Source organism: Mus pahari, chromosome 12 (assembly GCF_900095145.1).
Source record: "Mus pahari chromosome 12, PAHARI_EIJ_v1.1, whole genome shotgun sequence".
NCBI classification, from domain to species: domain Eukaryota; kingdom Metazoa; phylum Chordata; class Mammalia; order Rodentia; family Muridae; genus Mus; species Mus pahari.
Window position 1 is genome coordinate 87,329,179 of NC_034601.1, and position 12,258 is coordinate 87,341,436.

General features: G+C 45.7%; 1 protein-coding gene across 2 annotated transcripts in view; it reads left to right on the forward strand.

Moving 5' to 3' along the window:
- The window catches only part of B3galt5 (beta-1,3-galactosyltransferase 5), a 37,177-nt gene extending 32,738 nt beyond the window's left edge, over nucleotides 1-4,439 (forward strand). For both annotated transcript variants that reach the window (XM_029544601.1, XM_029544602.1), the window contains exons 2-3: nucleotides 93-240; nucleotides 1,638-4,439. In XM_029544601.1, the coding sequence (XP_029400461.1) occupies nucleotides 1,638-2,564 (927 nt within the window). In that variant the 5' untranslated portion in view covers nucleotides 93-240 and the 3' untranslated portion in view covers nucleotides 2,565-4,439. The remainder of the gene's footprint in view (nucleotides 1-92; nucleotides 241-1,637) is intronic.
- The last annotated feature ends 7,819 nt before the right edge of the window (nucleotides 4,440-12,258 follow it).

The window sequence follows — 12,258 nt, forward strand, 5'->3', positions numbered from 1 at the left end:
CTTGCTCAAGGTCACACCGAGAGGGGGCAGTGTCTAGTCCTCTAGTGAAGTGTGAACAACTTGTTTTTTTTTTTTTTTTTTTTTTTTTTTAGTTATTCCAGAGAGACACATTCGTCATTTTTTGTAGACAAAACAAGTCCAAAAGGTTGTCTCAGAAGGTAGTGTGGGACCTCGCTCACCGGCTGCTCTTGGCTTCTATCCTGTGACTTAGCCCTCTGGACAGACCTGAGCTCAGCAAAGGTGAGTGTTGTTCTTTCTCAGTATGACTGCACTAACATAGCTGTTCCCAAACTTACTGAGAAAGAAGAGCAGGCGGATGATAAAAGAAAACCAGATTGGAGGGTTTAAAGAGTAACCTTAAAAAATTCATAGGTTTCTAGAATTTCAAGGTAATTCTCAAATCAGAAACTTGGACGTGGCTCTGAGTTCACGCTTTTCTCATTGCCATAACTGAGCACCGGATGAAAGATGGCCACAGAGGAAGCACTTATTTTGGGTCATGATTTGAGGTTATACTCCATTGCAGTAGGAAGATATAGGTACCACTGGGGGCAGTTTGTAGTTATGGTAACAGGAGTATGAGGTTGCTTGCTCACCTCTCCTGGACCAGGAGGCAGAGAAAGGACATGTAGTGGACCGTGCCATAAACAGAATGCTCATCCCTAAGAACTCATTTCTCGTAGCTGGGCTCCATCTCATAAAGGGTTCTACACTATTCTATAGTTGTACCATCAGCTGTAAGAGTTCAGACACATGAGCCTGTCAGGAACTCAAATTCTTAAGAGTTGCCTTTTGAGCACAGTGAACTCTGTGGACACTCCTGTGCGCATACCCAGAATGCACAGCTTCCAGACCCATAGGCTGTCTAACTACTTTGTGTTATTCTTTGTCAAAGAGTCTGAATAGTCTATCAGTGAGGGGCTGGCTGTCCCCAGAACTGGGATCAGTGTCTAGAATCCCAGGTGTGGTACTGTGAGCCAATGTGTTAGGCAGACCTTTGTGCCTCACTATTGAGGTATGGCTTTCATTTCTGTTCTGAAAGATTCCAGAGTTTACTCAACTGTGCATCTCTTCATGTATCTCACCTACCTGGCACATCAACTATTTATTTTAAAAGTTCATTTTTAAATTGTATATGTATGGGGTTTGATATAATTCCGAACACATATATAATGAGTGATGTTTGCACCGATTCACAATTCTATTTTTTTTCTACACCAAAGAAAACTTTTTGTTAAAGTATCAATTATCAGTTATTTAAAGATACACAAGAAAAGACAAACATACAAAGATGGTATCAAACAAGTGATTTCTAAATTCAGTACCTTTGAGATATGAAACAATGATCACTACCCTTAACTCTGTGTATTGCCACAATTGATTTGTAAGTTGTAATTTGTACAACTGTCTTCACTCTTAAGTTACTGAGTTTTTCAGCTTTATATCATTTTAGAAAGGTATTTACTTCTCTTTATACAATTAGTGCTAGCAACAGCTCTATCTCCTTAAACACTTATTTTTCCTTTGTATTGGGAACTTTCTTGGTAAATTTAAATTTTTTTTTCAGTTATGTGTTCAGGTTATATTATTCTACCCCGACACTTCTCAGGCCTGGCCGTTTGTCTTTGTTCTTTCAGATGGCTCACATGAAGACGAGGCTAGTTTACGCTTCCATTCTCATGATGGGCGCACTCTGCTTGTACTTCAGCATGGATTCTTTCACAGAAATCCCGTTTGTTTTCAAGAAAAGTCACGGGAAGTTCCTTCAGATTCCGGATATAGACTGCAAGCAGAAGCCCCCTTTCCTGGTGCTGCTGGTGACGTCATCCCACAAGCAGCTGGCCGCTCGCATGGCCATCCGCAAGACGTGGGGTAGAGAGACATCGGTGCAGGGCCAACAGGTGAGGACCTTCTTCCTTCTGGGGACCTCCGACAGCACTGAGGAGATGGACGCCACAACCCTGGAGAGCGAGCAGCACCGCGACATCATCCAGAAGGATTTCAAGGATGCCTACTTCAACTTGACCCTGAAGACCATGATGGGTATGGAATGGGTCTACCACTTTTGTCCTCAGACAGCATATGTAATGAAAACAGACTCAGATATGTTTGTGAATGTTGGCTATCTGACAGAATTGCTGCTAAAGAAAAACAAAACGACCAGGTTCTTCACAGGCTACATAAAGCCCCACGACTTTCCCATCAGGCAGAAGTTTAACAAGTGGTTTGTGAGTAAGTTCGAATATCCCTGGGACAGGTACCCACCTTTTTGCTCCGGTACTGGTTATGTCTTTTCCAGCGACGTGGCGATCCAAGTATACAACGTCTCAGAAAGCGTTCCGTTCATCAAGCTGGAAGATGTGTTTGTTGGGCTCTGCTTGGCCAAACTGAAGATCCGGCCGGAGGAGCTCCACACCAAACAGACCTTCTTTCCTGGCGGTTTACGCTTCTCCGTGTGTCGCTTTCAGAAAATTGTGGCGTGCCATTTTATGAAGCCCCAGGATCTGCTCACTTACTGGCAGGCACTGGAGAGCTCGAAAGAACAGGACTGTCCTGCTGTCTGAGGGGAGCCTGGGGGCGCCTAGGACAAACTTCTGATAACCTTTGGTGATGATTTGGGACGATCTGGGATGGTCTTGCTGGGAACTTGTCGGGTAGAGAGAGGATGAGGATGTTCTCAGAGCCACATGGGAAAGGATATATACAAAAGCTGTGGAATGACTTGTTCCCACTCAGCACCCAGAGCAATAACAAATCACGTTTTTTTTTTCAGGCCTTTGCGGGATGCCCTCGATGCTTGAGACATGCATCTTCCCGTTTCAGGGCTCAGCATACATTATAAGCCCTGTGTAGGTTAAGAACCAGCAGCCAGGGTCACTTACTCATTCAAAGGCTCACAACCTGTAGACGAATCGTGAATGAGAATCAAGTGATATCAGGATTCAATTGGTGGTCGGTCCCCAACTGGGTGTCCCATGTCTTGGGAGAAGGTGGTGGTGGGAGAAATTGTGGGGGGATTCTTACAACTAAGTAGCATCCTTCAGTCCTTTTTTTGGAGACTCCGGCCTCTCACTTGTACTTTTTGAATGTTAAGACTGGGATGAACCAGCTTTCTCGGGCCTTGCCCTTTGCTCGAATGATGTAGCTGGGCACTGATTTAATACAGATTACTTGATACCCAAAGTGTCCTCGCTATGATTTTAGGAGACATGCATGCCTGCAGCCTTTGTAGCTCACTTCCATGCTAGAAGGAAACACGTTTATAGGACCATAAAAGTCAGGCTGACAAGCCGCTGCTGAGTCTTGCTGTGTAGACTGACCACTGCTAACATCCCAGTGAGGGAGATGTCTCCACTGAGCCAACTCTGCATTGGATGTACTTTTAGTGACTATTTGCAGCCCTGGGGGCACTTCAGACCTCTAAGTTCAAACTCAAGGGTAGCCAGGTATAGGCATGGTCTGTATGCGTATCCTGGAGCTTTCCTGGGCCCTGGGCTGGGTCTAAACTCCTGAGATACAGAGCCAGGAAGTAGGCCCAGCCTAAGGGCTCTTCCTGAATCTGTGGTCCTTACCGACCTCCCAGAACTTACCTTGTAATTGTAGACATGCTGAGTGTTGCCTTTTGGAATTTAACTTTCTATTCTCAGCTTAGTGTCCCTCCCTACCCCTGAAGGTTTTCAGAGCTAGCTAGGTAAAGACAGGGGACTTTTGGCCATTCTGCCACAGTCACCAGACATGTAATCTTGCTCTGGGTCACAGGAATTATTGCTTTCCCACAGCTTTTTACTTTTCTAGATTTCACTATGTGCTTGGGGCAAAGGCTGTGTAATTATAAATGTTGGAATATGCTCTCACCTGAACTCAGGAAAACTTAACGGTCAGAACACCGTTAGGTTGGAGGAAGCTGGAAGCTGCCTCCAGGGCCTCATTTTCACACTTGTTCCTGTCTTTCCTATGAATCTCTTCCACAAGTCTTGGGGAAATTTCTTCTGTCTGTGACATTCTTCAAAATCATGCATCACCAAGTTCTGGACCCTTATTGAGAATATGTGAAATTCTGAACCAGGTAAAGAGAAAGGGTATTTGTTCCTGGGTGTGTACTACAGACTACATACACCATCAAAACCAAACCCAGTCCTATATCTTCTTTGACAGAGGGGGAAGCCAAAGCCAGTAACCATGTGGTGGCGTTGCTATCTAGAGGGTGGGAGAGCTGGCATCGGCACCTAGCACCAGCCGCCATGTGCCAGACCTTCTGCTTACTCATTCATTAGCCATATTGCTCTTTGCATCCCCACATCATGAACAAGGTCAAGGTTAGGTCTGCAGACAGCAGACCGGATCGAGCATTCAGTGCTGAGAAGATGGTTGGGCGTTGGTATATGCACAGGGTACTGGAGCCTAAGCAGATGTGGTCACACTTACAGTTGCACTGAAGATGCCAGCACCCTTGGCAAGGGGCCATCCTTCATTCTTACAACCAGATTGGTTGTCCGCAGAGGCAGCTGAGGTGACTCAGTGACTCAGCCAGGGGCTGAGACGTGGCATAGACACAGTGCTCTGTCTTCTCCTTCGGTGCACCATCAGCATCCCTTCCCATGGCTTGCTTCTCTCAGAAGCTTGGGGCTGGTGCTACCATAGGAGCCACCAGCATCTCACCCTGCCTGCATGCTGCCGCTCTGACCTGGGTGTTGTCTAGAGTGTTGGTCTACTTCTTCCTGGTTCTGCTTGACTTCCTGTGACTTGGCCCTGGGGTTATCCGTGGAATTCTCACAAACCTCCCATTTAGGCTAGCCTTCTCACGAGGTCATGTGCGGCCAAGTCCGGCATATTGAGTTCAGTCCTTGAGACCTGTGTGGTAGGAGGAGAGAATTGATCTTTACAAGCCCGCAGTGGCACATACGTGCCTGCACACATGTGCATGCAGAACTGTAATAAGTAACATGTAAACAAAACAATTTTTGCAAAGACTCCTTCAAACACTGACCTCTGAAGATCTTTGCTTATTTTTATTTCTGTGTTGCTCTCCATGATGCAAATCCCTGTGTGTGAACACTGGCACAGTTGTCGTAGGAAAAAAAAAATCCCTCTCAGTTAGGATTACTTGCAAAATGCCTTAGTTTGGTTGGGAATTCAATAGAAAATTTTGTCAGGGGCTTGCCCCAGGTCTGTCTAGTTTCCCAACTGTTAATTTAACTCCCAGGATAAGACCCTCAGAGCCAGCTTTAGATTGATCCTGGAGGTGAAGGGTGAAACCATCTAAGCTCAGAGTTGAGAAGGGCTGTGTAAGCCTGACAGGAGCAAGTTAGAATGAAGCCAAATAACAATAGCAAGGGGTTTTAAGTCCATTAAAAGTAGCATTTTCTAATTACCAGGCACAACACTTTTAAATACAAGTAGAAAATGGATTTTGTGGCCAAATGTCATATACCTGCTTTTTTTTTGTGGTATTGTTTTGTGGGTTTTGGTGCTGGGGATGGAGCCTTAATGCTCATCAGGGCTCTCCTACTGTGCCTCTCCAGCCCCTGCTGAGTTGTTTTGCACCATGCATTTTACTACCTCCTACAGGGGTCTTGGGGATTAGAGCCTGGTGCCTCCAGTTCAGATGCTGTGCTGGGTAGTTCTAACTGTTAACTCTGGAAGAGAGTTTTAATGAGAAATTATTTCTTCCTTATTAATTGACATAGGAAGACTCAGTCCATTGTGGGCGACACTATTCCCTAGGCAGGGTATACTAAACAGTATGAGAGGAGAAAGCCAGCCAAGGGCAAGCAAGGATCCGTGTTTACCTCTCTGCCTGTGAGACTGTGGTGTGCCCATCTGCTTCATGTTCCTGCCTTGACTTCCCTGCAATAACACACTGCAACCTGGACTTGTGAACCAAATAAACCCTCTCTTCCCCAAGTTGATTTTGTTATGGTAACAGAAGGGAAGCTAAACCAGGAGCTCAGGGTGATACCTGTGGGATCAGACCACCAGACCCTTCTCACCCTGCCCTGGATGTCATTATCCTGCCCTGGATGTCACCCAGTACCACTTCTCTGTCCCACAAAGAGGGAGCCCGGAAGCTGCTTACATTCTGCTTCAGGGAAATATCAGAGGAGGAGAGCTGACTCATTTCACATAAAAAAAAAAAAAAAAAAAAAACCCCCCCGAAGAAAAAAAATCCTCTCCGCGCGGGGGCCTTTTTTTTTTTTTTTTTTTTTTTTCTGAGACAAGGTTTCTCTGTGTAGCCCTGGCTGTCCTGGAACTCACTCTGTACACCAGGCTGGCCTCGAACTCAGAAATCCGCCTGCCACTGCCTCCCAAGTGCTGGGATTAAAGGCGTGCGCCACCACACCTGGCACGGCTGCAGACTCTTTGTGGTCAAATTTGATTTCCAAAAGGATTAAAAATTAAGTGTCTATGTCACTGAATGGAGTTCGGAATTGTCATTTGCCTGTACGAGGAGGTGGTTCTACAGGCTCTGATACTGTACTTTGGGAGCGGGTATATGTATTTATGATTTATTAATGATATTTATCTTTAATAAAAATTAAGTTATAAGCAACATAATGTATGTGAGTGGTTCTAACCTTCCCCTCCTCTGAAGCTAGCAATGTTTGTATGGCCTAAATTGCACTATCTTGCTATTTTTTTCTTTTTCCACTGGTGTTTGTGTCTGGAAAAACAGAAAAACTTTTTTTTTTTTTTTTAAATTTGGCTTTGATTTTGTATGCTTAGAAAAGTATTACGAGAGATCCTTGCTTATGTTTGAAAGATATAAGGACTTCTTGATTCTAACATTTGGAAACAAAGCCATAAAACTACAGTTTGGAGGACTTTGGGGGCAGTCAGCATCTGATGAAGCAGTGTGTGTGTGTGTGTACTGTTGGTAATTATAAATCCAGACATTAGTAGGCAATTATCCTTTGGAATTATTCTCTCTCTGATGTAGTTTTCTTTTGTTTGAGCTTAAGAAATTAATCTTACGTATTGACTGTGCCTTTGGGGTCTTTGATAATTACCTGTTTCAGAGGTACAGTTTGGATCCTGGATCTCTGATGTGTCTAAGGTGGATGAATCAGAAGCGTCTCCCTCTGGCATTAGCATGACTGTCATGTGTCATGGGGTGCAGCCGCTGACTCTCTGCACCCATGCTCCATGCTGCCTGCCTCCTCTGCCAGTCTCAGAAACCAAATAAAAGTTGGAAACAGCAGGACTGTGCATGGAAGTGCAGGATGCCAGCTTCCAAAGGCTCTGCTCATCCCTCACCCACCAGCTATGCCTCACCTGTCTGTGAAGGCTGGCCCAGTCCTGCCCGCATGCCTATCTTGCTGCCTCCAACGAGGCTCCTACCATCATTTCTTATCCATCTGCAGCTCCAGTGCCCCCCTCCCCTCTAGAATAGTCCCTCAGTATACAGATTGCTCTCCCTGTTTATATGGCCATTTCTCCAGACCTCCTCCTCTCCAGTTCTGTCTTTTGCTTTCTCTCTTAGTGCAAAAACTGTTCCAAAGGACAGCTTTCTCTGTGCTATCTGTTCTCAGCTTGTTTCTCTCACTGGGTACATTCTGACCCATCCTGGTGGAGGGACAGCACCCTGTGGTAACCACTTCTGGCATATGGGAGGGGGTGGTGTCCAGATTTCTTCTCCATCATCTCCCAAGGCATCTTATCCTGTGTGCCTCTGCTTCATGACAGACTCTGGTCTGCGTTGGATTATTAAGAAGCCAGAAGGGGTGCCAGGGACATGGCTCAGTGGATAAAGTACTGCCAGGGACATGGCTCAGTGGATAAAGTGCTTGCCACTCAAGCACGAGGACCTCACCTGGACCCCCAGAACTTACTTAAAGCACGTTTCTGTTACCCTAATCTCTCTCCTGTGAGACAGGAGGTGGAGACTCCCCAGAAACTGAGGGCCAGCTGGCCCAGTAGATGAGGTAGCCAGGGCCTCAAACAAGGTAGAAGGCAGGAATTGACACAAGAGGCTGTCCTTTGAGTTCCACACATGGACTGGGACACCTATGTGCCTCAGGTGACAACAGACGGGGTGGGGCCTCAGACAGGAGCAGCCCAGCCCAGTCCCATAGTAATCAGGTGGTGACACTGAGTCCCAGAGATGTCTCCCAGGGACAACACCAGAACCAAGCAAGACTTTCTGTTCATTTCTTTCTGTCTTGAGATTTCAAATATTGTATTAGACCATGGTGCCAGAGGTGCGCTGATAACAGCTAGTGCTTTTTTTTTTTTTTTTTTGTTATTGTTGTTTTTTGTTTTTTTGTTTTTTATTCATTGGTTCTGGAATGTGGAAGAGGAGACCCCATACATGAGAAATATCCGATTCAGAGTCTTGGAAAATGGAAACTGTTTGCCAAGGGAAACACAAGTTCTCTCTGAGGTTCACCTCCAAGCTTTATGCCTGGAATTCAGATTATGGTTAAAGGTGTGTATCTTAAAAGAGACCTGGCAGGGTTAGATCACATCAACTCTGCAAACTTGCTTATCACTCATTTTATAGCCTCCTAGAGCTCTCTCCCTCTCTCCTTCCCTCTCTCTACTCCCCCCCTCTATCCCTTCCTCCCTCTCTCCTTCCCTTCCTCCCTCTCTTTCCATCATTCCCTTCTTCTTTCCCTTCCTCCATCCCTCCCTTCTTCTCTTCCCTCCTCTCTATATCCCCCCCTCCCCCTCTCTATTCCTGGTGTTGGTGATGGTGATGTGCCCAGAGGGGCCAAGGCTGCATCTGATGCTGGCAGCCGAACTCGGTTATGTATAAGAGTCTCCCACACGGAGCTGGTTTTAGCAGTATGAGAACTGCAGAATGGAGGGGGTCATGGAAGGCAGCTGAGGTTCCGCACAGGGAGAGGCCTGGAGACCACCGATGAAGGAGCAGTCAGTAACAGTGAAACCCCCAGGACTGTAGAGTTATGGAGAACAGCCGAGGCTTGAGCTGTGTGGCAAAGTGGGAGTCCTGAAGAGAGGCCAGGAAGCCATTTATGAAGGTGCAGCCTGTGGAGACCCCAGGACAATGGAGATGTCAGATGCCCACTAAGTATGGCAGAAGATGTGTAGTGGAACTAGCCTGACCTTAGAAGGAAGCCATGTGTGCAGATGGCAGAGTCAGACAGAGGAGAGCCCAGTAGATCATGGGTTCTCATGATCAATGAGCCTCAAACACCAGAAGACACTAAGGTATTTATGCTGTTCCACTTGGTTTTGCCTTGGTCCTTCCTTTATGGAATGAGAAACATGTGATTTAATTGTGTGCGTGTGTGCATGTGTGCGTGCTCATGCGTGTGCGTGTGTACAGTTGCCCTCTGAGGTCAGAAGAGGATGTTAAGCTAGAATTATAAGAACTGGCAAAACTACCTGATATGGGTGTGCTGGGAACTAAACTCAGGTCCTCTAGAAGAGCAGCAAGTTCTCTTATACTGAGACATCTCTCCACACCCCCATCTGAGATTTATTTTATTTTATGTTTCTCTACATACATGTATGTGCACCACACATATACACTGCCTGCAGAGGCTAGAAGACCCTGGATCTCCTAGAACTGGAGTTATAGATAGTGGTTGTGAGCTGCCAAGTGCATGCTGGGTATGGAACCTGATTCCTCTGCAAGATCAGTCAGCGCTCTTAACCACTGAACCATCTCATTTCTCTAGCACTGTTAACTTATTTTTGCTTTTACAGGAGCCTGTAATGAGAGACTTTGGACTTTTAAAGCCCTTTTAAACAGAGAACTTGGATTTTCAGTGTTTAAAATGTAAACCCTGTGAGAGTTATAAAGTTACACTGTTTTATATCATGTTATTTACGTAAGATCTTGGGGATAATTAAAATAGAAAGGTTATGAGTGACGTATTTGTGCATTGATTTGGCAAGGGGTCAATGTGTTGGTTAGTTTTTTTTTTTTTTCTTGGTCAACTTGGCACAAGTTAGGATCATCTAAGGAGAGGGAACTTGAACTGAGGAATTAACTCCATCAGATTGGCCTGTGGGCAAATCCTTAGGGACTTTTCTTCATTAATGATTGATGTGCTCAGGTCCAGCTCACAATGGGCAGAGCAAACCCTGGGCTGGTGGTCCTGGGATGTATAAGAAAGCAAACTGACCAAGCTGTGAGAAGCGAGCTGGTGAGCAGCACTCCTCCACGGCCTCTGAGGGGCAAGCCGGTGAGCAGTGCTCCTCCACAGCCTCTGCTTCAGTCCTTGTGCCCAGTTTCCTGCTCCGACTTCCTTCAGGAATGGAATGTGACCAAGCCTTGCAAGTGGAAACACTCTCCTCTCCAAGTTGCTTCTGGTTGCATTTATTGCAGCAACGGAAAGGATGTGAAGAGTACAAGCAGAGGAAGTGTTTAAGAATGAGAATTAGGGCTGGCAGTGTGGCACAGTGGGTAAAGGAGCTTGCCACCTAAGCCTGAGGCCTTGAGTTTGATTCCTGGGACCCATGCAATGGAAGGAGAGACGTGATTAACAGAAGTCATCCTCTGACTTCCAAATGTGTGCTGTGGCACATACATGTGTCTTCTCTCTCTCTCTCTCTCTCTCTCTCTCTCTCTCTCTCTCTCTCTCTCTCTCTCACACACACACACACACACACACACACACACACACACATACCACACCACAACGTGCCACACACACATACATACCACACACACCCACATACCACATACATACACAAACATACTACACATACCACATACATACACAAACATACCACATAAATACATACACACATACATACATACATACATACATATATACACACACATACACAGAATGTATTCTGTGGCACATACATGTGTCTTCACAGGCTCACACATCACACACATAATATTACTAAGTAAAACATTAAAAACAGCTAGAGAACAGAGAAAGAACTTAGAAATCAAGAATATAACAACAGAAAAAAATCTTTATAATCTATTTCCACAAGTAAGAAACATAAATTGGTCAAGAGAATAGCCTATGCCTCTCTCTGGGGACCAGATGAGTAAACTGAACATAATTCCTTTCCTCACTGGCCAGACCTTTGTCACATGGTTTATTTAGCACCAAGCATTTCTGGGAGATGTGTCTAGGCCCTCTGCATTACTGTAACAGAATACCTGAGGCTGAGACATTTATAAAGAAAAACTGTATTCTCATAAATGCGGAGAAGCCTCAGGTCAAGGCCCTCTCAGGCTTCCCTTACTTTGTCCTCTGAAGGTCTTGATTTGCTCCTGGTCAGCCAGTGACCTTTGACCCGAGATCTTGGGCTCCACAGGATAGAAGCTGAGTCTGGGGTTATCTCTGACTACAGGGGCAGAAGTATCTTTTGGTGCTTTACCTGGGACGTTCTGGAATGTTCCTTGTTCTCTGGGTTCTACTGATTCTGGCCCACTCCGAGCCATTTTGCCGGACTTGCATGGGTTCCCTGTTCTACCTGATACCACTCTGCTGCTGTGGTTCTGTTGTGAGTCTAGAGAGACTGGGTTTCTGTTGTCTGCAACTGTAAACCTTAACTAGTGTGTACAGAAAGCCTATAGCAAAAGTCAGACTTCGTGGGGGAGGCCAGAATCCCATCTTTAAAAGGGCCCTGTTTTGGTAGTCTGCTCAGCAGCGAAACACTAGTTGAGTTTCCCACTAGAGGGAGGGGCTCACATAAGAGCCTGAAGTAGACCCGGTGGCCTGTGGAGAGGGTAGCTGAGGTCTCTGAACCAGGATGTACGTGTTAGTCAGAAACACGGGAAATGATGGCTGCCAGAGCTTCCCGTCCCAACGCCAAGGTGACTTAGGCCAGGTAAGTGGTTGTCACAAAACAGGAGCTGATAGGACATAGACGAGTTCTAGTTTGTGGGGCCGATGTGTGTGGAAGCTTGGAGGGATGGCAGTTAGAGCTGGAAGAATCTGAGAAAGGGGCGGTAGGGCCAGTGGCTCCAGATCTCTATCTGTTGTGTATATTAAAAAAAAATGAGTGGGGATTATAATATGGTTATATCACATCTCCCTTTCTTCTTAATTAAAAATACATTATATAATTAGTAATCTGTTTTTCCTAAAAACATAAAGTCAACCTGCTCAACCCATGTGATAGGGTTTGCATGTCTGTTTCTAGTTGGCATTGGAGAACCAGTTGTGCGCTCTTCCTGAGGAAGGCCGCTTCCCCCACTCTCAGGCTTCTCTAGTTGCCTGTAGTTCTTTGTCTGGGATTGAGGTCTTGTGGGCTTTACTGCCTACAATACGAGGTACTAGCTAGTCATGACTATGCCTTATTTGGGCACCTTAAGAACAC